This window comes from Gouania willdenowi, chromosome 14 (genome assembly GCF_900634775.1).
Source record: "Gouania willdenowi chromosome 14, fGouWil2.1, whole genome shotgun sequence".
NCBI classification, from domain to species: Eukaryota; Metazoa; Chordata; class Actinopteri; order Blenniiformes; family Gobiesocidae; genus Gouania; species Gouania willdenowi.
In genome coordinates, this window is record NC_041057.1 from 21633794 (window position 1) to 21659026 (window position 25233).

At 41.3% G+C, this 25233-nt stretch overlaps 1 protein-coding gene across 2 annotated transcripts; it reads right to left on the minus strand.

The window, feature by feature from the left end:
• Nucleotides 1-18: 18 nt before the first annotated feature.
• Nucleotides 19-20999, minus strand: ammecr1 (AMMECR nuclear protein 1). 2 transcript variants are annotated; one of them, XM_028466126.1, is made up of 6 exons: nt 19519-20999; nt 14442-14552; nt 10263-10377; nt 7264-7354; nt 5382-5478; nt 19-4195 (listed from the first exon to the last, which is right to left on the minus strand). In XM_028466126.1, the coding sequence occupies exons 1-6, from the start codon at nt 19992-19994 to the stop codon at nt 4081-4083; spliced, it is 1005 nt and encodes a 334-aa protein (XP_028321927.1). In that variant the 5' UTR covers nt 19995-20999; the 3' UTR covers nt 19-4080. The 2 variants fall into 2 exon arrangements, with proteins under 2 accessions (XP_028321927.1, XP_028321929.1); XM_028466128.1 differs by lacking the exon at nt 14442-14552.
• Between the last annotated feature and the right edge of the window lie 4234 nt (nt 21000-25233).

Sequence of the window (25233 nt, forward strand, 5' to 3'; positions counted from 1 at the left end):
TGGGGCAGAGGGTCTAGCACTACGGGGAGAGTGGGTTTGAAATTCCCAGTACATATTGTTCCAGCAATGTTTTTTTTTTTTTTTTCCAAGTTTCTAAAGCAGATAAAATCCAAAATTGGAAATATAAATTAAAATTGGTATGAGGAGTTACATCAGGCAACCCTCACAGCCCATCAGGCCACTGCAACAGAAAAAAAAAAGGTTTTCTTTTGTACAGCAACACATTTTCGAAGTTTGTGTCTTCAAAAATGTGAACATAGAAAACCACTTCATTTTGAACCTAAATCCAAAATATTCTTTTGAAAGAATTCCAGTTGATCGTACAAAAAGTCATTTTCTAGAGTATTTTTATTTTAAATGTTTTTTTTGTTTGTTTTTTTTAATAATAAAACTGAAGTTCATTGTAATTTTTTCTTTATGTGTTACTAATAACTATTATTGATTCACTGTTTTTTGTCTTTTTTTAAACTCTTCCATCAGTGCGATTGTATACCAGTGCAGCTACTGGGTCCAGAGTAAAGAAAACAGGATTTATTTTTTTCTTTAATGGCATAAAAATAAGGAAAAATCCATCTTTTATACAAAGTATAACTGCTGGTCTTTAGGAAAAGAACTTTATAAACCCATAAAGCTAGGAGGCACACCATGGGATTTTCATTTTTGAAAATTATAGCAATAATAACAATGAACAAGTAACAAAATAAAATGGCAACCTTTTTAACCACCCTTGATGCCGTGTGCGGCTTCAGTGATAGACTCAATGAAAATTCATTGACAAACCCGGTTGCTTTAAGTCGAGACATTTGAGAAAAATCGCACAAAAAAGAAACACAAAACATCTCGTCAGTTGCAGGGGTGTGTTTTGGAAGGACAGGAAGCCAGGCCTGAAGAGCAGCATTTGGGCATGGCCGTTGGCGTCTTTGGTTCAGTCCGACATACGAAGGTAACACGAGCTCGAGCATTCCACGCAACACGAGAGGGAAATCGCACGAGGAATGCTGAGGCTGAACTCTAAACCCTGGTATGGAACCAAAACTATCTGCTACACAACACTTGGCATGTCGTTCCAAAGCGTCTCGAGAGGTATCAAAGCGTTGCTTATACAGACCATCGTTCCCCCCATTAAACCTCCTCTTCTGCTCTCCATTATCGGAGGCGTTCACCTTCAGTGTTCTTGAAAAAGACGCCCTGAACAACAGAGCTGCTGCTGCTGCTGCTGAGTCCAACACTCTCACCCTTGTCCTTACAGAGGAGGTCAAACCATTCAGCTGAAGAAATGCTTCTTGAGGGGGAAACAAACACAATCCAATCTTCAAACCAAATGCAACAACTACTGCTACCGTCTACAGAACGACACGCGTCAAACTTTGACCGACTGGACCATGAGGTTGGGCCACAGTGCAGGGAGTAATCAGGGGGAAGGAGAGTAACTGTGACTTCTTGTCCTTTCAAACCTGCCGTGGTGTTGGGCTTTCACTCGTTGGAATAAAACCAACAAACAAACCAAAAACAAAACAAAAAGAAACACCTGTTGAACAGATCTGCATATATCAAGGATAGTAAAGGTAACGCATGTAGAATTTTCTCCCAACACATCGCTGCTGGGCTGTAATAACGGCCAGTGACAGTACATTCTGTAGCCCCTGTGACGGTTTGCTGCAGCCGGGACTTTTCCTTCTTCGTTTTAATACATGTAAGGTAAAGTTTTCCCATAGGGAATTGATCCCACAAAAACATCCACCCAAACTGGCCTTGGTGAGGTTTTCTTGAGGGGCTACTGTTTGTATCGACTCAGTCGTCCTTCGGTATATATAAAAAGTGCCGTCATGACGTGTTCCGCAGCGATGCGCCGCGGAGGAAATCTTACATGCAGCATCTTTTAAGTATGATATGATCGATGAGTCCGCATGACCAGTCACGAGCCGTGACCACCCCAATATGAGGTCTGATAGCACCATATTTGTCTTTTAAATCTCTTAAGTGTTAATAAGAGTGTCTAAGCCATAAGATCAAGCATATCATGGATAAAACCATAGGTCTCATATTCGTACATGCAACGAAATACAATTGCATGTGTAGACAAAGACATGTATGTAAAAGAGCAGGGTCAATTTGGTTTTGCAGCAGAAGGTTCAGGTTGTGCTGTATTAAAACAGACCTGGAGTCACACGCCGACTGTTCCTCTGCGTCACGGGTTGGATGCGTACAGACTATAAACAGGCTTTTTCCCAAGCTGGCTGCTGACGACACCGCAGAGTCAAACTTCCATTTAAAGAAACTATTTAGGGAAATGTGTTGTGAATGGAGAATGCAGCCAAACGTTGGCGCCCCGGAACAAAAAAACGCACATTCACGCCATTTTCTGTGGTGTCGCTTGAGAAAAGCCCCACGACTCAGAGGAACACTCAGCACGGTAATCTCCAGCTCTATTTTCTGTCAAATCCCACTGTTAAGGCAACACAACTGAAATCTGGATCGTTGCGGGTTACTGTGGATGGAGTGCCAAAAGCCCTTGACATATTGCATTAAATTTAAAACAACAGAAATATCCTGTCCGTTAGTAAAGGCTGTCACCAAGAAAAGATGTTGGTCATTGTAACAAGAACCTCTCAGAAACTACAGTTAGCCAACACTAAAAACTAACGGGACCAACGTGGTGATCATCAACAGTTGGAACATTCCAATAAGTTAACCAAGCGTGCATGTGTGTGCGTGGATGTTTGGATGGAAAATGGCTTTTAAAATCCTGACAATTTTCAGTGTAGGCTGATTGCGTTGAGCTCATCCAGTATTAAGAAGGGAACGCACCTTTAGGTTTCTACACAGCACAATGACAAGCACCGCTAAACTTAAACTACCGAAGTTTAACTACGTTATTATATATTTGGTGGACGAGTGACAATGGTCAGCTAGAATCTGAAAAAGGCAAGACAGTGTTTCTACAGCGTGGGGGGAGAACATGGGGCAGGCAGCTGCTATCAAACGTGGGCTGAAACAGGAAATATGGCTCTGGGTTGTTTGGCCTGTCAACTGATTCCCTGCTCATTTCAAAGAAAGCACAACTCATGCCCCTTTCAAAATAAAAGACCTCTGACCTACTGGTCCCACAGACAATCGCCAAACCATTTCCTGACTATACTCGAGCTGAAAGCTTCCCTCTGCATTAGCTTTGAATGTTACTGAAGAAAAAAAAAAAAAAAAAGTAAGAGGGAATCTGTCTTAAGGTCAAGATTTACAGGTTCCACCACAACAACACACCAAATACGTACGCAGAGGCTCAGGGGGTTTCCCACACATCTCTGAAGGGAACTGTCAGTAAAATCCAATTCCTTCCTTCCTTCTACAGGTTTGAATCATGTGTCAGACGAGTTATATCCACAGGCAGAAACACACACACACACGGTGAGCTCAGACAGTAAACACTACCAACAAAGGGCAGCATAAATCTAACTACAGTATACATGTCCCAATACATAGTTCCAACTACTACACTACAAGCGTTTACACAGCTATAACAACCTCAACAGCTCTTTTTTTTATTTTACTTTTGAGAGGAATCAGAGATGACACAGCCTTTGAGAACTGCAATTGCCTTGCTACATGTATGGATTGTAAAATAAAAGAAAATTATTCTTAAAAGGAGGAAAGTCTAAGTAAATGTTAGTGGTAGCAAAGCCTAAACCACGTGCACTTAGCACTAATCAATCAAAAGAGACTTCCTTCCATCCACAGAATCAAACACCTGATTAGGTTTGCGCTAAAGATATAAGATTATTAAACTTTAATATTTGTCATTTTCAATTTCACAAATAGGGGGGGTTAAAGTTATCGATATAAAAATGCTGCAAACGATTGACCACAGGAGATGAAAAGGAAGAGAAATGAGGACTTCTTGCCGTAATCAAATGATGCTTCGTTGCCACCCGTTGCCATGTCAACGTCTAGGAAGACGGCCAGCATGGCAACGGAAACTATCATCATAAAATGGTACAGTAGTAGAAATAGCTAGACCAGGAGGGGGCGGGCTCTCCTGGGAATAGGTCCGCAGAGAGGTCCAATGATTGGTCATGCGGCTCGCTGTCAGGAATAATGGTTGTAGGGGGGTAGAGGGTGCCCGATGCCGTTCTGGTAGTGATGGTGCTGGCGGTGGGCGATGTACTCTGCATATCCCATTGTCATCTTCTCGCTACGGTACCTGGAGACGAGACGAGGGTTTAGCTGCGTTCATTTATGATCTGCTTTGTGGAGAAATTCTATAAAAACTGTTATTTACAATTTCATTAAATGCAAACCTGTGGAACCATTTTACAGTTCTATACGTAATTACAATTATTAAAATATGTTTCATATCAACTTTTCCCACTACCTGTTACTTCTCTTCAGGAATATTTTATCATTTTTTTTTTTTTTTTAAATTTAAATCAAGAGATATAATGACAGAACAAAGCTGATACGCTCACACCATAAATATTAATACCAATATTTTTATTGATTAGGAACCTAACAAGGTAACCAAGAGATGAGAAACAAATTAGATGATAGATAATATTTTTAATGTATTTTACAGCTGATTTAATACATGGGTCAAAGCTGACCCGTTATCATAAGAGATTCTAACTCAAGAGGAAGGTTATGATTTATAAGGGTTATTTATTAAAGGCCCAGCCATTTTAAGTAATTGTAATTTACTTTCAGGTGCAAAAATAACAATTGTAATTTTAACTGTATTTGGCAAAAATGACAGTCACTATAATTGACATTTGAGTAGTGAAATTAAACATGGATTATTGAAGACTGTTATTGACCCCAACCCTGTATTTCACCCCAATATTGATTTTTATTTATTTATTTATTTATTTATTACCATGTCTGCCTATTCCATCAAAGGTTGAAACAACATAGAGTGTGGGGAACTTTAATAACATGTGATGTGCTTTTTTGTTTTTCTGAAACTATGACTCATGATTCAACTTTATTTTTTGGATACCAATGAATCAGAATTACAAAATAGGAATTGGGACAAAAGCATATGATCTTAGCCCCAATAAAAACATACAAAATCATTTCTTGCTTACAAAACAATGAAGTGATTCAGATTTTAGAGAACAAAGTCTAAATAATCAATGTATATATTGCATAATTGTGGTAAAGCTTACATTTGGTTAGTCTTCTGTCTAGTGTTGCATTTCATTGTGTTGAGTTTTATATCCCAGCTCTGATAGCTGGTGTAGGTAAAGCCACTCGTTCCAAACCAGTAAATCATAAGATCATGACAGTGCTCGTCTCATTTGGCTCCACTCGTCTGACTAATGTGTTGTTGTTTTCTGTAATGTAGGAAACAGCTGTGACACCGTAATGGATCAGAATGGTATTTTACCTACCTGGTTAACTTAATGGTCTTCCTGAAGTCGTTTGTGATGGGAGCTTTGTAACCTCCCTTTCGTAGTAAGGAATCTATGGTTTGAATGTGGTCCCAGCCTGGAACAAGAAGAAAACAATTGATTCGGTGATATATCACAATATTACGTCGCGCGATTCTCGGATCGATTCAAAATGCATTCATATCTTTTTTTTTTTTTACCTTTATTTAACCAGGAAAGTCTTTTCCACTGCAGGAGACATTGTAACTACACAAATAAATGCACTGAAACCTGGGCATGTTGACCAGCTTGTGTTTTTTCAATAAAATCTAAAAAGAAAGTACAAACTTTCTTCATTTATTTGTTGTTCTAGGCATATACCTCAGTTAAGTTACACTAAAGTCATGTTGCACTAAAGTCAAAGTTGGTTTAAAAGCCACAGGCAGATTGTATGTTATATTTTATTCTAAGTTGTTGGCACATGGCATGTTAAAGCCAATGTTTTGAGTGTAAAATATGCCAATAAAATATATTTCATACATAATGTTCTCATGAAGGTGTACACATTTACAGATTAGTTGTTTATTAAGTCATTTATTTAAAAAAAAAAAAAAAAAAAAAAAAAAAAAAAATCACAATAACTGCCTTAAACTTTAATATCAGGACATATCGTATCGTATCGTGACCTATGAATCAGGATACGAAATGTATCGCCAGATGCCAGACAATACATACCCATAGTCATCAACACCCCCTGCCAGACTGGTTGTCATTATAACTCCCAACCTGTTCCTACATGTCCTAAATCTAAGAACTTACATGTATACATAAGAAAATATTACCACATCAGAATATCCAGTAACTAACTATCTCACTATATTAAACGGACGGACGGAGCTCAAACCTATATCGCCCTTTCCACTTTGTGGCGAGGGATAATAATAATAACTAGAACTGCAAGCCGTTACGAAAGGGGGCCAAGCCTTCCCACGCGACTCTGCCCCCAGGTTTTGCGGAGCCCATGGAAGTACGAAGTCACGAAGGATGAAATAAATGTTTGTTGTTTATGTTGTAATAAGCCACGCCCACTTTGAACAATTACGATTTTCGAGATATGGCCTCCGGAGCGCCCCCAGGGTCATACCCACCAAATTTGGTAAAATTTAGTCGGTCGTGACATTTAAGAGATATAAATGCCCCATATTTGCAGCGCCCCCTAGTGGTGTACATTATTCAAATTTTGCTTATAACCTCACAGTCACATGCCAACCAGGGATCTCAGATTTGGTGTTGTTAGCTTTTATTTTGACCGAGATAAGCACCAGTTCACGTTTCAATAGCTAACTTGAAAACTTTACTTGTTAATAATTTGCGCATATTTTGACCGAAGAAAATAATTTCCTCAACTTCATATCAGGTCCAACTGAATACTATGTGACAAGTTTCACGCTGATTAGACAAAATCCCAAGGAGGAGTTAGAAAAAGTAGGTTTTGCAGTTTTCGCGATTTTGCGCCACAAAAGTCGAGGCGGAAATGGGTGTGTCCTAGCTCAGCTGATTCAGTGCTGTTCAGGGAATCTGTAGATATAAAGTTTTTGAATGTGCAACATACGGTGTGGAAGTTATCGGCCAAAACGCACTGACCTTGGATATTGCCCCACCTGCTTGCGGACATATGTGAGTTTCAAACTCCATCAATGTAATGATACCCTGAAGCCACACAAAGAATGTGGTTATCCTATGTTAAACAGTTTCTGAGAAAAGCGGTCTCCTTTAACTCGGACGGACGGACGCACAGAGCTCAAACCTACAGTATGTCCACCTTCTGCTTTGTGGTGTGGGATGATAAAAGGACACGGTCAGCCCAGTTTCTAACTAGTGCACATGTGGAAGCTAATCTTACCTTGCTCCTTTGCAACCTCTGGTAGGTAGGTGGCGGTGCGCTTTGATCCTTTTTCATTGAAAAACTCTATCCTAATACCATGGACACCCACCTGGGCACAACACACACAACAATGTACAGTGGGGCAAAAAAGTATTTAGTCAGCCACCAATTGTGCAAGTTCTCCCACTTAAAATGATGACATAGGTACACTGTCTCTCACAACTGTGAGAGACAGAATGTGAAAAAAAAAATCCAGGAATTCACATTGTAGGATTTTTAAAGAATTTATTTTTTAAATTATGGTGGAAAATAAGTATTTGGTCAATAACAAAAATTCAACTCAATACTTTGTAATATAACCTTTGTTGGCAATAACAGAGGTCAAACGATTACTATAGGTCTTTACCAGGTTTGCACACACAGTAGCTGGTATTTTGGCCCATTCCTCCATGCAGATCTTCTCGAGAGCAGTGATGTTTTGGGGCTGTCGCCAAGCAACACGGACTTTCAACTCCCTCCACAGATTTTCTATGGGGTTGAGGTCTGGAGACTGGCTAGGCCACTCCAGGACTTTCAAATGCTTCTTACGGAGCCACTCCTTCGTTGCCCGGGCGGTGTGTTTGGGATCATTGTCATGCTGGAAGACCCAGCCACGTTTCATCTTCAAATCTTTCACTGATGGAAGGAGGTTTTGGCTCAAAATCTCACGATACATGGCCCCATTCATTCTTTCCTTAACACGGATCAGTCGTCCTGTCCCCTTAGCAGAAAAACAGCCCCAAAGCATGATGTTTCCACCCCATGCTTCACAGTAGGTATGGTGTTCTTGGGATGCAACTCAGTATTCTTCTTCCTCCAAACACAACGAGTTGAGTTTATACCAAAAAGTTCTATTTTGGTTTCATCTGACCACATGACATTCTCCCAATCCTCTTCTGTATCATCCATGTGCTCTCTGGCAAACTTCAGACGGGCCTGGACATGCACTGGCTTAAGCAGGGGGACACGTCTGGCACTGCAGGATTTGATTCCCTGTCGGCGTAGTGTGTTACTGATGGTAACCTTTGTTACCAGCACTCTGCAGGTCATTCACCAGGTCCCCCCGTGTGGTTCTGGGATTTTTGCTCACCATTCTCATGATCATTTTGACCCCACGGGATGAGATCTTGCGTGGAGCCCCAGATCGAGGGAGATTATCAGTGGTCTTGTATGTCTTCCATTTTCTGATAATTGCTCCCACAGTTGATTTTTTTCACACCAAGCTGCTTGCCTATTGTAGATTCACTCTTCCCAGTCTGGTGCAGGTCTACAATTCTTTTCCTGGTGTCCTTCGACAGCTCTTTGGTCTTGGCCATAGTGGAGTTTGGAGTGTGACTGTTTGAGGTTGTGGACAGGTGTCTTTTATACAGATAACGAGTTCAAACAGGTGCCATTAATACAGGTAACGAGTGGAGGACAGAAGAGCTTCTTAAAGAAGAAGTTACAGGTCTGTGAGAGCCAGAGATCTTTCTTGTTTGAAGTGACCAAATACTTATTTTCCACCATAATTTACAAATAAATTCTTTAAAATTCCTACAATGTGAATTCCTGGATTTTTTTTTCACATTCTGTCTCACAGTTGAAGTGTACCTATGATGAAAATTACAGACCTCTGTCATCATTTTAAGTGGGAGAACTTGCACAATTGGTGGCTGAAATACTTTTTTGCCCCACTGTAGTTATTGTTACACGTCTTTGATTCAATCCCTCTAAGGAAACACTGAACCAAACACGTACATTTGCATCAGGATACTTAACTAGCGTACATAGCAGGGATGGGTAAATAATCACAACAAGGGTGGCAAAAATGTGATTGTCTGCTCTGAGGGCCACATTATCAACATTTATGTCAACTTTTAGAATAATGACTAAACTGAGCATTAATACAGGAAAGAACAAAGGATTTTAGGAGTTTTGTGGTCGTTCTATATTTTCCTCCATTGATTTTTCCATATTCTTGATCTTGGAGTGTGTTTTTGTATCGTTTGGAGACATCTTGTTGCCCTTTTGTGTATTTTTAATTGTAGTTTTGGTGTCATTTTGTTGATATTTTTGGTTTTTGGAGCAATTTTATGCCATTTTGTTGACAGTGTATTTTTCTGGAATATATGTTTTTTTTAGCAATTTTGTGTGTATTTTGTTGGGATTTTGTGTCATTTCGTTGTCTTTTTGTGTATTTTTCTATCATTTTGTGTATTTTTTAATCATTTTGTGCATTTTAATTGTAGTTTTGTATGTTTTTGTTGGCATTTTGTGTGTTATTGGAGTAATCTTATATATTTTTATTGTAGTTTTTTGTGTTATTGGAGTCCAAATGTTTAGCCTTTTTGTGTATTTTTCTGTCATTTTGTGTGAATTGTTTTAATGCATTTACTTTGGGGACCACACAAAATTAGATTGAGAGCCCTGGTCCGCCAGTTGCATACCAGGGCCCTCTTTAGGCACAGCTAATGTGCCTAAACTCAGTCCATGCTTTCCTGCTGCTACACAGCAGAATGTGATGAAGTCATTGTGCAGCTCTGCAGGACGCCTGGTAACTAACTTCAACCTTTTTATCAAGGAAATGAAAGCAATTAAATGTGCCTATTTCATCAATGCTTAATCTTATTCCCTTTAATATAAACATTCAGACGACTTTTGCTGGATTAATAGAAGCACTGAATCCAAGGCTAGTCAGGCAAATTTATACATCAAAGCCAGAATTTTCCTGTGAATTATATATCATGCAATCTAATTAAAAAATTAAATGGATCAGGATTCTTAACTTAACTCACTCAAATACCCAAAGTATCTGTTATTCAAAGAATGTCAGGTGATAGAAACAGGAGGAAACCTGACAGGGATGTGGATGCACTGGTGTGCAATGAAAGCAAACTATGTGGGATTCCTTAATGAGTCTGGCTGCTGCACTGCATTATAAAAGCTATTCTTTTAAGGAGCACTGGGGACAAAAAAAAACAAGACTCCAAGCCTCTTACCTCCCAGTCAAGGTAATCACCGACATCCTCAAAGTTGGTAAGAAGAGACACTGAGCAGAAGAGGCGAGGCAGCTCATCCCTTGTCATAGGGGGGAAGCGGCTGTCTTTAAGGGCACTGCATACACACAAAGAACAAAAAATGGTCATAATGCAAAAAGACAAAAAAAAGACTTGGGATCCACTACATGATGTGAATTCTGACAGCCTGACTTTTATAGTCATTTGTGTGAGAACATGCAAGAAAAGAGACTTTCAGTTAATGCAGTGTGTGGCAGCGGGTCATCAAGGCCAGTAATCTGATGTCGACATCGCACGGACATGAAGACGCCAGCTAGAGTCTGTTTGACAATGCAAATGCACACAATAACATGTCAGCTATGGACGCCTTAGGCTAGGAGAAGCAGGTTAACACATTCCACAGGGTCTGGTTCACATAGAGCCATGTGCTTGACTAATGGGGTGGTGGGGGGGGCACTTCATCATGGAGGAACAATGATTAGCCAAGTTAGCCATCCATCCATCCATCCATCTTCTCCCGCTTAGCCGTTTCCGGGTCGCGGGGGCAGCATCCTCAGTAGGGAGGCCCAGACTTCCCTCTCCCCGGCCACTTCCTCCAGCTCTTCCGGGGGGACCCCGAGACGTTCCCAGGCCAGCCGAGAGACATAGTCTCTCCAGCGTGTCCTGGGTCTTCCCCGGGGCCTCCTTCCGGAGGGACGTGCCCTGAACGCCTCACTAGGGAGGATGCCCTAGTGGGGCATTCAGGGAGGATGCCCCCTGAACGCCTCACTAGGGAGGCGTTCAGGGGGCATCCTAATTAGGTGCCCGAGCCACCTCATCTGGCTCTTCTCGATGCGGAGGAGCAGCGACTCTACTTTGAGCCCCTCCCGACTGACTGAGCTTCTCACCCTATCTCTAAGGGAGAGCCCAGCCACCCTACGGAGGAAACTCATTTCGGCCGCTTGTACCCGTGATCTTGTTCTTTCGGTCATGACCCAAAGTTCATGACCATAGGTGAGGGTTGGAACGTAGACCGACCTGTAAATCGAGAGCTTCGCTTTTTGGCTCAGCTCCCTTTTTACAATGACGGACTGGTGCAGACTCCGCATCACTGCAGACGCCGCACCAATCCGCCTGTCGATCTCTCGCTCCATCCTTCCCTCACTCGTGAACAAGACCCCGAGGTACTTGAACTCCTCCACCTGGGGCAGAACCTCATCTCGAACCCGGAGAAGGCACTCCACCTTTTTCCGGTCGAGAACCATGGACTCGGATTTGGAGGTGTTGATTCTCATTCCGGCCGCTTCACACTCGGCTGCGAACCGATCCAGTGAGAGTTGAAGGTCACGATATGTTGGAGCCAACAGGACCACATCATCTGCAAAAAGCAGTGATGCAATACTGAGGCCCCCGAACCGGACCCCCTCAACGCCCTGACTGCGCCTAGAAATTCTGTCCATAAAAGTTATGAACAGAATCGGTGACAAAGGGCAGCCCTGGCGGAGTCCAACCCTCACCGGAAACGATTTCGACTTACTGCCGGCAATGCGGACCAGACTCTGACTCCGGTCATACAGGGAACGAACAGCTCCTATCAGGAGGTTCAATACCCCATACTCCCGGAGGACCCCCCACAGGAATCCCCGAGGGACACGGTCAAATGCCTTTTCCAGGTCCACAAAACACATGTGGACTGGTTGGGCAAATTTCCATGACCCCTCAAGGACCCTGCTGAGGGTGTAGAGCTGGTCCACAGTTCCACGGCCAGGACGAAAACCACATTGCTCCTCCTGAATCCGAGGTTCAACTATCCGGCGGACCCTCCTCTCCAGTATCCCTGAATAGACCTTACCGGGGAGGCTGAGGAGTGTGATCCCTCTATAATTGGAACACACCCTCCGGTCCCCCTTCTTAAAAAGGGGGACCACCATCCCAGTCTGCCAATCCAGAGGCACTGCCCCCGATGTCCACGCGATGTTGCAGAGTCGTGTCAGCCATGACAGCCCCACAACATCCAAGGCCTCGAGGAACTCCGGGCGGATCTCATCCACCCCCCGAGCCCTGCCACCGAGGAGCTTTTTAACCACCTCGGCAACCTCAGCCCCAGAGATAGGAGAGCCCACTCTCGGGTCCCTGGGCCCTGCTTCCTGATTGGAAGGCGTGTCGGTGGGATTGAGGAGGTCTTCGAAGTATTCCCCCCACCGATCCACAACGTCTCGAGTCGAGGTCAGCAGCGCACCATCCGCACCATACATAGTGTTGACGGTGCACTGCTTCCCCCTCCTGAGACGCCGGATAGTGGTCCAGAATCTCTTCGAAGCCATCCGGAAGTCGTTCTCCATGGCCTCACCAAACTCCTTTCATGTCCACCAACGGGTTCGGGTATTGCCGCCACGACAGGCACCGACTACCTTGCGGCCACAGCACCGATCAGCCGCCTCAGCAACAGAGGCAAGGAACATGGCCCACTCGGACTCAATGTCCCCCGCCTCCTCCGAGACATGATTGAAGTTTTCCCGGAGGTGGGAGTTGAAGCTCCTTCTGACGGGAGACTCTGCCAGGCGTTCCCAGCAGACCCTCACTATACGTTTGGGTCTGCCAGGTCTAACCGGCATCCTCCCCCGCCATCGGAGCCAACTCACCACCAGGTGGTGATCAGTTGACAGCTCCGCCCCACTCTTTACCCGAGTGTCCAAGACATGCGACCGCAAGTCCGATGACACGACTACGAAGTCGATCATCGAACTGCGGCCTAGGGTGTCCTGGTGCCAAGTGCACATATGGACACCCTTATGCTTGAACATGGTGTTTGTTATGGACAATCTGTACCAAGTTAGCCAATGAATGCTAAATCCTCCTCGAAATGAAGCTTATTCAAACATGAGATTACACAAATTGGGAGTTTAGTTTTGTTAAAGAACTGTTTAACTTGTTTTTTTGGACGTGATCCACTTATTTTGGCCAATCGTAAAAGAAAAAAAAAAAATCACTTTTCTGCTTGTTTTCCAAACAAGAGTCCATTTCTGTCTTTTTTTGGTTGGAAATAGAATAGTGGACACAGAATACTACATATATTAGCCCTCTTTCTTTTCTTTCAGTAAATAAATAGAACAATGTCTCTGACAGCAATTATAATAATTAAATACTGCAAAATGTTTAAATAATAATACATTAAATCTTTAGTTTAAAAAAACAGTGATACGCGTATACTTGCACGAGTATATATGCAGCCAAAACCTGTCTCTGAAGGAGGAGAAAAAGCATTTTATAGGTATTTGTGAGGCTGCACCTCACAATTTGAATCAAAAAATTGGCGTCACACAAAGAGAGCAGTAGAACTGGATCGAGTCTTTGATTGTGTTTCCAAGTCGCATTTGTGAACAAAAAGATTGTTGTGTATGCGAGTGTCAGGTTTGGATGGAAACTCCACTTTCAAATGATGGAAACTATTCATTCATATTGTGATCACAACAGACAATTGCGTCGAAACAAATAATAAATAACAAAATGCCATTTTCTAATCGCAAAGTTAGTAATAATTTATTTTTTAAGTTTGTTGGGATTTTGATTAACCTAAAAAACATCCAATTGGTTAAAGCAGATATTAGTTCTCCTGATGTTACTGACTGGATATTAGTAAGCTTTATTTTTTATATATATGTTTATTTTATTTATTTATAGACTGTCCTGTTGAGTTCAGAGTGTGTTTAAGAAGTGCAGTCCACATGTTTACATGTTTCATGAAATGTGAAGTTAGTTAGATATGTTGAAGAGGTAAAGCCACAGATTTGTTTGCTTTATTGTTGTAATCTGTGCTTTAAAATGTATATTTTATATTTATTTAAAGTTTAAATGAATCTGAAACTGCTTATTATAAAACAGATCAATTTATTGCTTGTGTTCATTGAAAAATACACGACAAGACGCCCTTGAAAAAATATTCGCATACTAAATTGCAATATTGAAGAAATTGCCATTACAATATTTTCTAAAATTGTTCAGCCCTACTTGACAGAGGATCTAACGTACAGAAGAAGAAAAAAAATGACAGAGCTTAAAACATATACTGTGTGAGCAGTGGGTTAGTGTTTGTGACAAGTGTTGCTGACTTTGCTGTCCTAAGCGTTAGTGCTCTCCCCTAGTGACATTGCTCATGGCAGCACTTGTGTTGCTGCTGCTTACCTGGTAAGGGTGTACTCCCTGAGTCCTGAGTGCAGATTCATTGCAGAAAATGTACCTATACAACCCCTCAGCCGCTTGTCTCGGCCTATTTTCCATGTGACAAAGAGCGGACTGAAAGAGAACAGGAGGACATTAATTACCAACATGCACAGCAGATGGACACTACACTTTAGTAGAAGACTAAAGGAATAGCTTTGTTTCTATTAAGTGGCATCTATTCTCATTGGTATGTTTCATTCATGTTGGTTAGAATCTGAGCCTGCATATCTAACAGCTAGTTTCGAGCCTTTAAATGTCCTCATCCTGCCTCAGATCAGGGCCGATACGGACCAGTTTGGTCTTAGTGGGAGGCAGATTTAGGTGAATAAGGGTTGGATGGTGTTGGACAAATTTCGTTTTTTATGTCAAAAGAAAATGACAATAAAAATCTTGAACCAGAACAATTTCAACATTATTCTGCCCGAGTTTGCACTTGCATGTATCAATGATAAAGTATGGAAGGCACGAAGGGTCAGCCAAAATTGTTTTTTTTTTTTTTTTTTTTAGGGCCAGCATAGATTATTAGTAATCAAGAAAACCGCTATTTATTTGCAGTAAAAATTTTAATTTTGGTGTCAAAATTTTAGAGTAACACACCTGGATTTAAACTGAATACAGTATACAGTTTGATTTGGTACACTGTTGTGCATTTTAAAATGAACTTATTTATTAACTATTGGTGGGAAATGGCAGTGGCTATCCGTATGGTTGCCGTATCAATATACCGACATTCTATCCATACGTAGCACCCCTATTTGGCCAGTTTAGTTCACGTAATAGGTCAGTCATTGGTCAGTTTAGGTCATGTGACTAAGACTAAACCTTATGCTGCGTCCACACCGGATGCATCGCGAAATGTCTGTACGTCCAGATTACATACAATGTCAATGGATAGATGCGTCCCAGGTGCAAAATCGTTCCTGTGCAACGGTGGGGTCTGATTCGCACAAGTGCGTTGGCCATGTGAGCACGCTCCCGATTTTACACATATCCGCACATTCGCAAAAGTTGAAAATATTGAACTCCTGCGAGTGTTTCGCGTGACGAAAGCCAATCAGAGTCTTTGTTGACAATGACGTCAGGCCGTCAACACAGACACCGGTCTGTTCACCCATTCAACCATGTAGTAGAAGCTGAGTGTGACCACCTGGAGCTGGATGACACAGCCTTTATAACTGGGGCTGGACTAGGAAGGATGAGGTGTGGAGGAGAATCAGCGAGGAGGTGGTAGTAGCAGGTAAAAGTTCTCTCTGCAGTTTTCATCTTTGACAGTCGGCACTGAGCTAGGATAGCATTAGCCGCTAATCACACCGGCTTTTTTCACTGGTGGTTTATGTTTATGAGAGGAGAAAAAAAAGAGCCCAGCTCCTCGCTTCAGCAGGCAGTAAAACTCATTGAGTTGGATGTGTCACTGGTGGGCCGGGCTTCGCTGGGGACATTTTTTGATTCTGCGGTACGTTTCGTGCGGCAGATGCATCCATTGCCATTGAAGACGCATTCGGTGTGAATGCAGCATTACCCTAACCCTAAAAATTGTTGCGATATTGGGTTATAACCTAACCTAATCCTAACCCTAAGATGCTACGTACTTGTAATTCAGTAACCGTACCAATAGCACCAGGGGTTGTCCCTACGGCAACCATATAAATAGACACTTTTGTGGGGAAAAAACAGCCGATACCAATTATCATAAAAAATGCCGTATTTCGGCCGATCTTTGGTCGATCCTTAGAAGGCACCAACAATATCAAAGCAATATGTAATAGATAACTGTCCCTGCATTAGCTTAACTATAAATTCCCGATAGATTTTGTGACCAATTTCTATTTCATTTGGTGAAATGATGTGAAATAATTATTTAGAGTATAGAGTGATATTACCATCGGCAAACGGTGTGAGCCACAGCTAAATGTTGTGTAGTTTCATGGAATTGATGTATTTAGAGGGGCGGAGATATCTACAAGTGAATTAGTTGGTCATTTACACAATGATTTGTGTTTTCTATGACATTTTTATTTACACCTGCAGACTAAAATAGATATTCTAAAGGGCCAGATTTTGACACAAGTAATCTCTAAAACCATATTTTCCTCCCCATTTATAAATCCTTGATCGAGAGTTGAGCTTGGATGGGTTTTGTGTCCCCAAGGACAGATAAGACATTTAAATATTTCATCATCGCTCACCAAAATCATTCAGCGGTGGAAGAAAACAAACTCCCTGCATTATTTACTCTTAAGTCAAAACTCTTGATTTCTATTCAAGTTTGATCTTTCACTTTGCCTAATTAGCATATGATACAGCGGTAGTAAATGTTTAGAGGAGCCAGTGCTCAGCGTGGATGCTGCAATCAGGCTTTCACAGCATGACTCAGGGACAACATGTTTTAATCGCACCGATAGTCGTGTCCCTTTCATAAAACCAAGCTCAGTGAGGCACACGTTTATCGTTTATTTAGGGGTTACACTTTGTACACTCACAGCTAGATTTGAAGGCAACCATGGAGTCAAGAAGGTGTACAAGATACTTTCAAAGACTGGTATTAAAAAGTTATGTATTCCACAAAGGAAATAATAATATTAATTTAAACAGGTAAAACATTTCAAAATGGGTTTCTAAAAGCTCATATCTGATCTGGTATAAGGAATAAATGGTGCGGCTGCAGTAAGATAGATTTCTTCAGTCTGGGACAAATTAATCAACTCATGGTTCAGCTATTGCTACACAATTGCGAGTTTGGATTAGTTCTTGCATCTTGATGCATAAAGCAATTTGTGTGAAATTTCCTGGGGGGGAAACATTGAGAAAGAGTGAAGTTAAAGTGATGGTGTGATAGATTTAGAAGACAGGGCTGAATAATTCAAGACCACTAAGTGCTAGATTTTCATTCAAAAGGTCTAATGTCAAAGCAGTGTTTCACGAAAGACTCTTGCTGTGAATGCAGAAATGCCTCTACAGGGAATTCCTACCATTCCTATAAAATGAAGGATACCGAGTTAACTCAGTGGTACATTTACAGCATAGGACGGAGGATCAGAAGTTTAACTGAGCCTCTCTAGAAAACTATTGTATCAACCTGAACTGGAAAGGCAGGTATACACAGTATAAGATGGAAAATTATACCACATTTTGTCATTAACCACTTAATAATACATCCAACAGATTACAGTGCATGACAAAGCATTAAATTACATGTATGCAGAACAGCACAGCCGCATTGAACTTCACAGAAATGGCAAACTTATTATCCAGAGGTTTATTTTTGCTTGCTTGTATAATGGGTTTACCATGCCCACATTGTTAAAACAATATGTATTACATTACACCACATGTGCACGTTTTAACCATTGCTTGCCATGAATGTACACCATTTAGTACAGTGTGTGCGTGTTTGGCAGACATGCACTTTGTCCAAGGCTGTCAGTGTAGGTCATGTGATGCAGACAAAGGCATGACTGAGTAAACCCAAAGTCGTTGACTCGTTAAAATAAAAGTCTAAATGTTTCTTTAACAACTTGTGGTCAATACTGGCGTGTCACGTGTCCTTTCAGACAGCTAAATAGCACTGTATCATGTTACAAGGATCTCTGTCTGTCTGTATGTAGGAGGCCAGGGACACTATGTATCTATAGTATGTCCATACATTAAACACTTAATATGCTCTAACCATCACACATGGTGCCAACTATTAATTCTAAAACACCTTAAAAATAAATAAAAGCTTGTTTCCAGCTAAGAATGGGAGTCCCTGGTGGGGTTTTATTCTACTTTTTTTTGCTTATTTTTACAGCTAATGGCTGTAGCAAGCACCTTCCTTTGTTGGCTGATGCTAAGATTTATATCTTCTCCTAAATCGACAATTCACTAATCCAGACTTCATAAAACAAAGTGTATATAACCATCCCTATAGTAAATGTTTATATTACCATTAATAGAGACAGCATCAGTACATTTAATACTAATTATTGCTGATTCTCTCCAACTACTTTGCTCAGTAGCTATGAGCTAACAATGCTAACCTGGTCAGATTACCTGTTTGTTGAGCAGAATTATGGAAGTTAAAAGGCCGACTGTGAGGTTCACATGTTTTCTAAAGAATACTCGTAATTTCAGCCAGCCTTGGAGGGATAAAGTACAGATAAACCGTAAAACTACACGATGTTCTCCTATTTCACTGCTAGCTGATATTAGCTAGTATCGAACAGCCTGAACTAGCATTAGCTATCAGTGCTATTTAGAATGGACCAATGTAATATTCATTATTAAATAAACACTCGGGAAATCATCAACAGATGAAATTAAAGTGACACCGGTCATCATTCATTCATTAAACTGAAGCGATATAATGTATCTGTCACGTTGGGAATCGGCTTGCTTTTAGCGGTGGGCCAAGCAAAAGGCTCCACAAGGCCCAGTGTGAAGGATAAAATGGTGAGGCTTTTAACTGGTGAACGACCGCCGGCTGTTTGCCGGTAGCAGCTAAGCCCTTTTATAGTCGCCTTTGGAAATAAATACAACATAGTTGGCTTAAATTCACGCAATGGTGGATTTTGGATTGGGTTTTGTTTCTTGTGTTACCTCACTCAGCTCGATACAGATATTCAAAGTCTAAAGGTTTATTTCAGGGCCATGCTAATCGTTAACGGACCACTCCAATAATTACAAACACATTATTCTAAACCATTTTCTAGACTTAAATCAAAACTTGAAAACAGGTCTGTGGACAACCAAGCAACCTACATTTTACTGTATCTGCTGTAATCAGCTTTGGGATCGGAAGTCGGTCACAAGTTAAACTGTTCACCAAGTCAACCACAACACCGAGTACAACTTGGTCATTTAAAGCCAGTATCGTCCGTTTTTAATGAATATATTCACAAATTAGTGTGTGTAATTTGCACCTGGTAGTTTGTGTTCATGTCCTTGAACCCTGTACCAAAACTAACCAAGAACTAATTGTGTTATTCGCGTTTACACAGGAGTACAAACGGTGGCTCAGATATGCAGTCTAACAACAATGGATGAGAGAAATACTTACTAGGGATCGTTTGTAAACCTGGGTGTTCTTGGAGGTTGGTATCCGTACAGATGGCAATAAAGCACATCAAAACAGAAGCAGCACATCTCCGCTGAGACGACCATTTTCCTGCCTCCGCTTCCCGAGCCAGGTCCCGGGCTGAGATTCGGGGAGAGGCCGGATGAGGTGTAACCGGCCGGGGCTGGAGACAGAGTGTTCGAGCCGCTGCTTCCACCAGCACTACAACCACCGCTAACGCTGCCGCCGGCTCCCCCCAGGCCGTTGGCTCTACTCACATTTGCTGCCGCCACAACCGTGGCGGAGGAGCCAATCCCCAACTCCGAGCCACAATGTCCGGTTCCTGTCACCCCGCTTCCCGCCCCCACCCCGCCGGGACCCCCCGACCCGGGCGATCCCGACAGTTTCTGCTTCTTCACCCCGCAGCACCCGGCCGCCATCTTGGAACAATCTGCACCGACACACCGCTTCCGACCCATAACCGTCACCGCGGGAAGGGTGGGGGGACGCCGGCCAGACGTAAAAATCCCACTGCGCTGAGACGTACGACGGACAATACTCCACTTTCACTCTTTAATGTCACTATGTCACACGACGGAAACAGATTTTGCGAGAAGACTGTGAACTCGACTTTACATGCGTGACTTTGCTACTGAAAATGCATGTTTAGTATAGCGGTGTTACCTCGACTTGTCACACAGTCCAGCTACACAGGCTACAATGGATCCTCCACACTGCCAGGTCCCGGCCTATTAATCACACCCACTGTCCAACACGACACGATCCAGCTCAGCTCAGCTCCCCTAAAACATACAAGTTCAGGAAGAACCGAGTCCTGACAGGCCACAGATGACCGTGTGTCGGTCCAGATGTGAAACCCCACAGCAGCAGCAGCAGCACACCTACCTACCTACCTACCCACCTACCGACCGAGTGGAAGCCCCGGAGCACGCAGGACTCACAGGCTTCAGCACAAACTGCGCACAGTGTGGCAGACAGCGCAGTCTCTCATTGCACCAGCTTGTTGGCGAACTTCTAATGACACAGCAGGCCCAGTATGTTGGAATTCCACACGCTGGGATAGTAACGCACAGTAAAATGGCATCTGACAATGCAGTGCTGGCATGGCACCGTGAGACGCGTCAGCGCCGAACAAGTCATCACATACAGTAGCGTTAGCACTGCACACTTTACACCTGTACGCAGTCTGCTCCAGAACCGACTGACAAAGGAAACGGTCCGAACCGCCCAGGCGTCAGATGGAGAGCTGAAAGTTTTCACTGAGCGTGTGTTCGGGCTGGTCCGTTCACAGAGGATGGTTCTAGACCCGGAGTAAACCACCGGGTCTAGCTAGTAGCTACCCACGGTCCGTGTGTCAGCTGCCACAGTTCAGTGTTCGGCTGACAGCCCGCTGCACTCAGGCTGTGGACACGGACGCACCGACGGGCATCCGTGTCGTAGGCACGTAGGAAACACGATTCAGAGAATGCGTTTGCGTCAAGTCGCTACACTAATGGCGTAGCTTTAGGATGTCACGTTTGCAAAAAGGGGAAATAGTGTCGCTATAAACTCTCTCTCTATGTGTGTGTGTGTGTGTGCGTGTGCGTGTGCGTGTGCGTGTGCGTGTGCGTGTGTGTGTGTGTGTGTGTGTGTGTGTGTGTGCGTGTGCGTGTGTGCGTGTGCGTGCGTGAGACTTTAGTTAATGTTACTCTCTACTAAGCAAAATTGTTGTGGTGAATTTAAAAGGATAATAAATATATTACTAAACACAGATGGTCTATATTATTAACCCCAAAAGGAAGTAGATGTTACTTTAATCAAGACACAAAACAATGAGGTACTTTTTTAAAAAAAAACAAAAAACAATTGTAGCTAAAGACTGAATTACAAGGTTATTTATACCAAAATGATGAGAAATCATCATCAATGAAAACAGATGAACGCATACAAGCCACTTGCTTATTTATGGTGAATAGTGTGTGTGTGCTTTTTGTTTTTTGGTTTTTTTTTTCTGATTTTGTTGAGAGAGAAGATTTCATTCTGGGGAAAAAAAGTCAGAATTCTGAGTTTAAAGTTGAAAGTAAAATTATGACTTTCTTCTCTCAGAATTCTTACTTTTTTCTCAGAATTCCAAATTGAAACTCTAATTTCTGACTTTAAACTCAAAATTCTGACTTTGATCTCAGAATTCTCAAATGGAACCATCCGATATCTGGTTGATAAATGTCAATTGTCTTTAAAAAAATATATTTTATATAATATACAGCACAAACTGTATATTTTAGTCGACTGTAACAGATTTATTTGACTAAAACTAGACTATATCTGAAATAGTTACCAAATTTGGACTAAAACTAAGTTGCAGTTTAGTCAAAATTTACTGTCCAAAAATTAACACTGGACTGGTTTTGTTCAATATCAGATTGGATCCCAAACTTTTATTATTTATTTTTTCTAGAACCCACCATCATCATATGCACTGCAATCCAAGCATTTACTATGCACTTTATATTTTAGGGTTTGTATCCTTTAAAAATGTACAAATAATACAAGTAACCGCTTTCTGAATAAAATTCAGAAATGTTTATAAATTGTCTATGTTGCTATATGTGTACACTTAGTAATGTTGTACCAGAGGCCAGGCTGGACCCTTTTGCAAATGAAGTTGGCATAAGGCCTGTATATTTGACCCCTCTGATATAGAGCTATTTAAGTCTGTGGTTTCTCATGCTGTTTTAAATAAAGTAAGTTAACTTCGTTCAGAGGCCGAGATTTGGCAGTAAGTGTATAGGGTGCCGAATGTAAAAACTCGGTCACTGTTTCGTAGCCAACATATTGTGAACATTTAGCTCACTTTCCTCATTTCTCTTTCATTTGAGACAAATTCATTTAAAACAGCATGTTCTATATTATTGTTAAAAATGTTTAAACGTGAAAAATAAATCTAAATGTAAAAGTCAAATCTAAATGTAAAAGTCAAATCTAAATGTAAAAGTCAAATCTAAATGTAAAAGTCAAATCTAAATGTTACATGTAAATCTAAATGTTAAATTGGTCACTAAGTGTAAAGCTAAATGTTTAGAAATGATACAAAGTGGGTTGGTCAGTGCCTGTCGATCACAAGGCTCCGCCCACCGTAAGGTCCTCTGAATCCTCTGTCTTCATCACTGGCAAAAGTGAGTTGACATACAGCATGCTGTTACTTTCAGCGAATCTATGACTGCGTCCGAATAATCCGTCCTATCTCCTTTTTATCCACTTTTCCGTAACCCCCAGAAGTGTTCAAGTAGCGGCCATGATAAGGAGTGTTCCATTTCTCTTAAAACTAAGGAAAGGAGGTTCAATGCTTCCTTTATAACCTCATTCAGCCTAGGAAACACTGATGCATCCTTTACCAAAGGAGACCAGATAATGCTGACCCACAATTCCTTGCGGCAACAACATTTAAAGTGACCAAGCACATTTATAACACTAGTTTGGAGGCAGGGCAAGAGAGCAGCGGGGAGGGAGGGGGAGAGAGGGATCTGAGAGTTGCGTACTGCACTTTTAAGGAAAGGTGTTAGGAGAGGAGTAAGGAAAAGGTATTCACATTTGTTTTGACAATCATTCGCACTTCAACTCGTGACATAATAATCTGACGGCCGCGAAGGTTAGTGACGTCTGCCGTGGTGAAAAAACTAAAAATTTCCGAAAATGGACTAAAAGCACATTTATAACACTTTCCACTGATATAATCAGAAAAAGGTTTGAATGTAAATCAAAGGAAAAGAGGCTACAGGCTACGAGGAACAAAAGTGAAGCTAAAAGAGCATCACATTGAGAATGGTTGCTCACACTCACCTTCTACTCACTAATATAAATTATGTTGAATAAAACATAATGTGGATAAAAATGTTTTTGATCCCTTATTCTTGAACCACAGAGTGTCTGTTTTACGTCTGTTATAATCTGATAATATGTGTTACATATAATAAAATATGGGTTTTAGATTATTTTTTTTCTGTTGTTCCAGGCACATTATTGCATTGGTAACTTATTAACATTACTTGTCGGTCATCCTGAGTTTCCGTAAGAAAATGTTGTTGCCGCAAGGAATTGTGGGTCTACTTTGGTAAAGGATGCATCAGTGTTTCCTAGGCTAAAGGAGGTAAAAAAGGAAACATTGAGCCTTTTTTCCTGAGCTTAAAGAGAACTTGGACGCACTTTATCATGACCACCTCTTAAACACTTCTGAAGGAACAGTGGATAGGAAAGGAGATAGGAGGGACTATTCGGACGCAGCCGCAGTCTGTGGTGTGGGCGAGGCCTAGTGATTGACAGGCCCTGACTTGTCCACTTTACATAATTTCTAAACACTTAGCTTTACACATTTTGATTTAGATTTAACATTTAGATTTAGATATACATTAAACATTTATATTTACATCTAACATTTACATTTAGATTTATTCTTCATGTGTGCACATTTTTATAATGCTAAAGAACATGCTGTTTTACATCAATGTATGTCTCAAATGAAAGAAAATGAGCTAAATGTAAGGAATGTGAGCTAATTGTTCAAAATATGACAGCTATGAAAATGTGACAGTTTCCACATTCAGCACCCCATAGTAAGTGAGGCTCAGCAAAAAAATCTGTTTTTATCTCCCTCAAACACTTATTCAATCCACCTCTATTTAAACCAAATGTTTTAATGCTCACACATTGTAGCAAAAAGTGTTTAACCATTTACCAACTAATTGTACATGGTACAATAAAAAAAATATAGGAATACAAATGAATCAATCCACCTATTGCATCTTATCTGTTGTTATGTTTCTTGTTCAACTAATATATTCCTTCATGCTCTTAGTGTAGAATTGCATTTGCTTGTGTAGTTTCCTGTCTTTACATACTCACTGTCTCAGTGTTCATCATTCAGGAACACAGCAGCTATACAGAATAATCCCCACAGAGTGACCTTAGAATGACTCAGCGTCTTTAATCTTGAATGGATGGACGTATAGTCAACAAAGGATAATGGACACATTATGAAATCGTTGCTATTGCTTAATGAACAAATATTTTGGTTACGAAATTGGTCAAATTTAACATGGGATATAATTTAGTGATCTGTTTAAATGACAGATTATGAAAATACATGAAAGACAGTTTTTTTAGATGATCATTTATCTTTCTCTTGTTTCCAGGCTATCCACAGTTTGTAATGGCCAGCTTTTGCTGAGCTTGGAGTTAATGCATGCAGATCCTCAGTGCAGCTGTGCAGGATGTAATGTCTGGGTAATGTCCTTGCAATACAAATGACTAAGGGCATCTTTTGTTACTGTGATTTACCTATTTGTGGAAAGAAGTGCATTTTCTTCTTCAGTGATCTTCATTTATAATTGAATGGACAATGGGGAACAAAGCTCTGGTTGTTGTTCATCCCTGTGGCACATTTGCCACAGCTGGAATCACTCTCAACTCAGACGTCACCTGGTTTTCATGCAGGACAAGTCAGACAAATTAGCACTTAGATAACTGGCTTTTACATGGGCGATCATTCATAGCAATGGCACTTTTGATCCTTTGATTTGTTTTTTCCATTCAAAATATGAACATTAATGGCGGCGTATGACACCATACTAACAAAACCATTCCAAAACTACACTATTATGAGGTCTGTTGAAACTCAAACAAATCCTCAATCAGAACAAAGAAAGCAAAGACAAGGGGCCC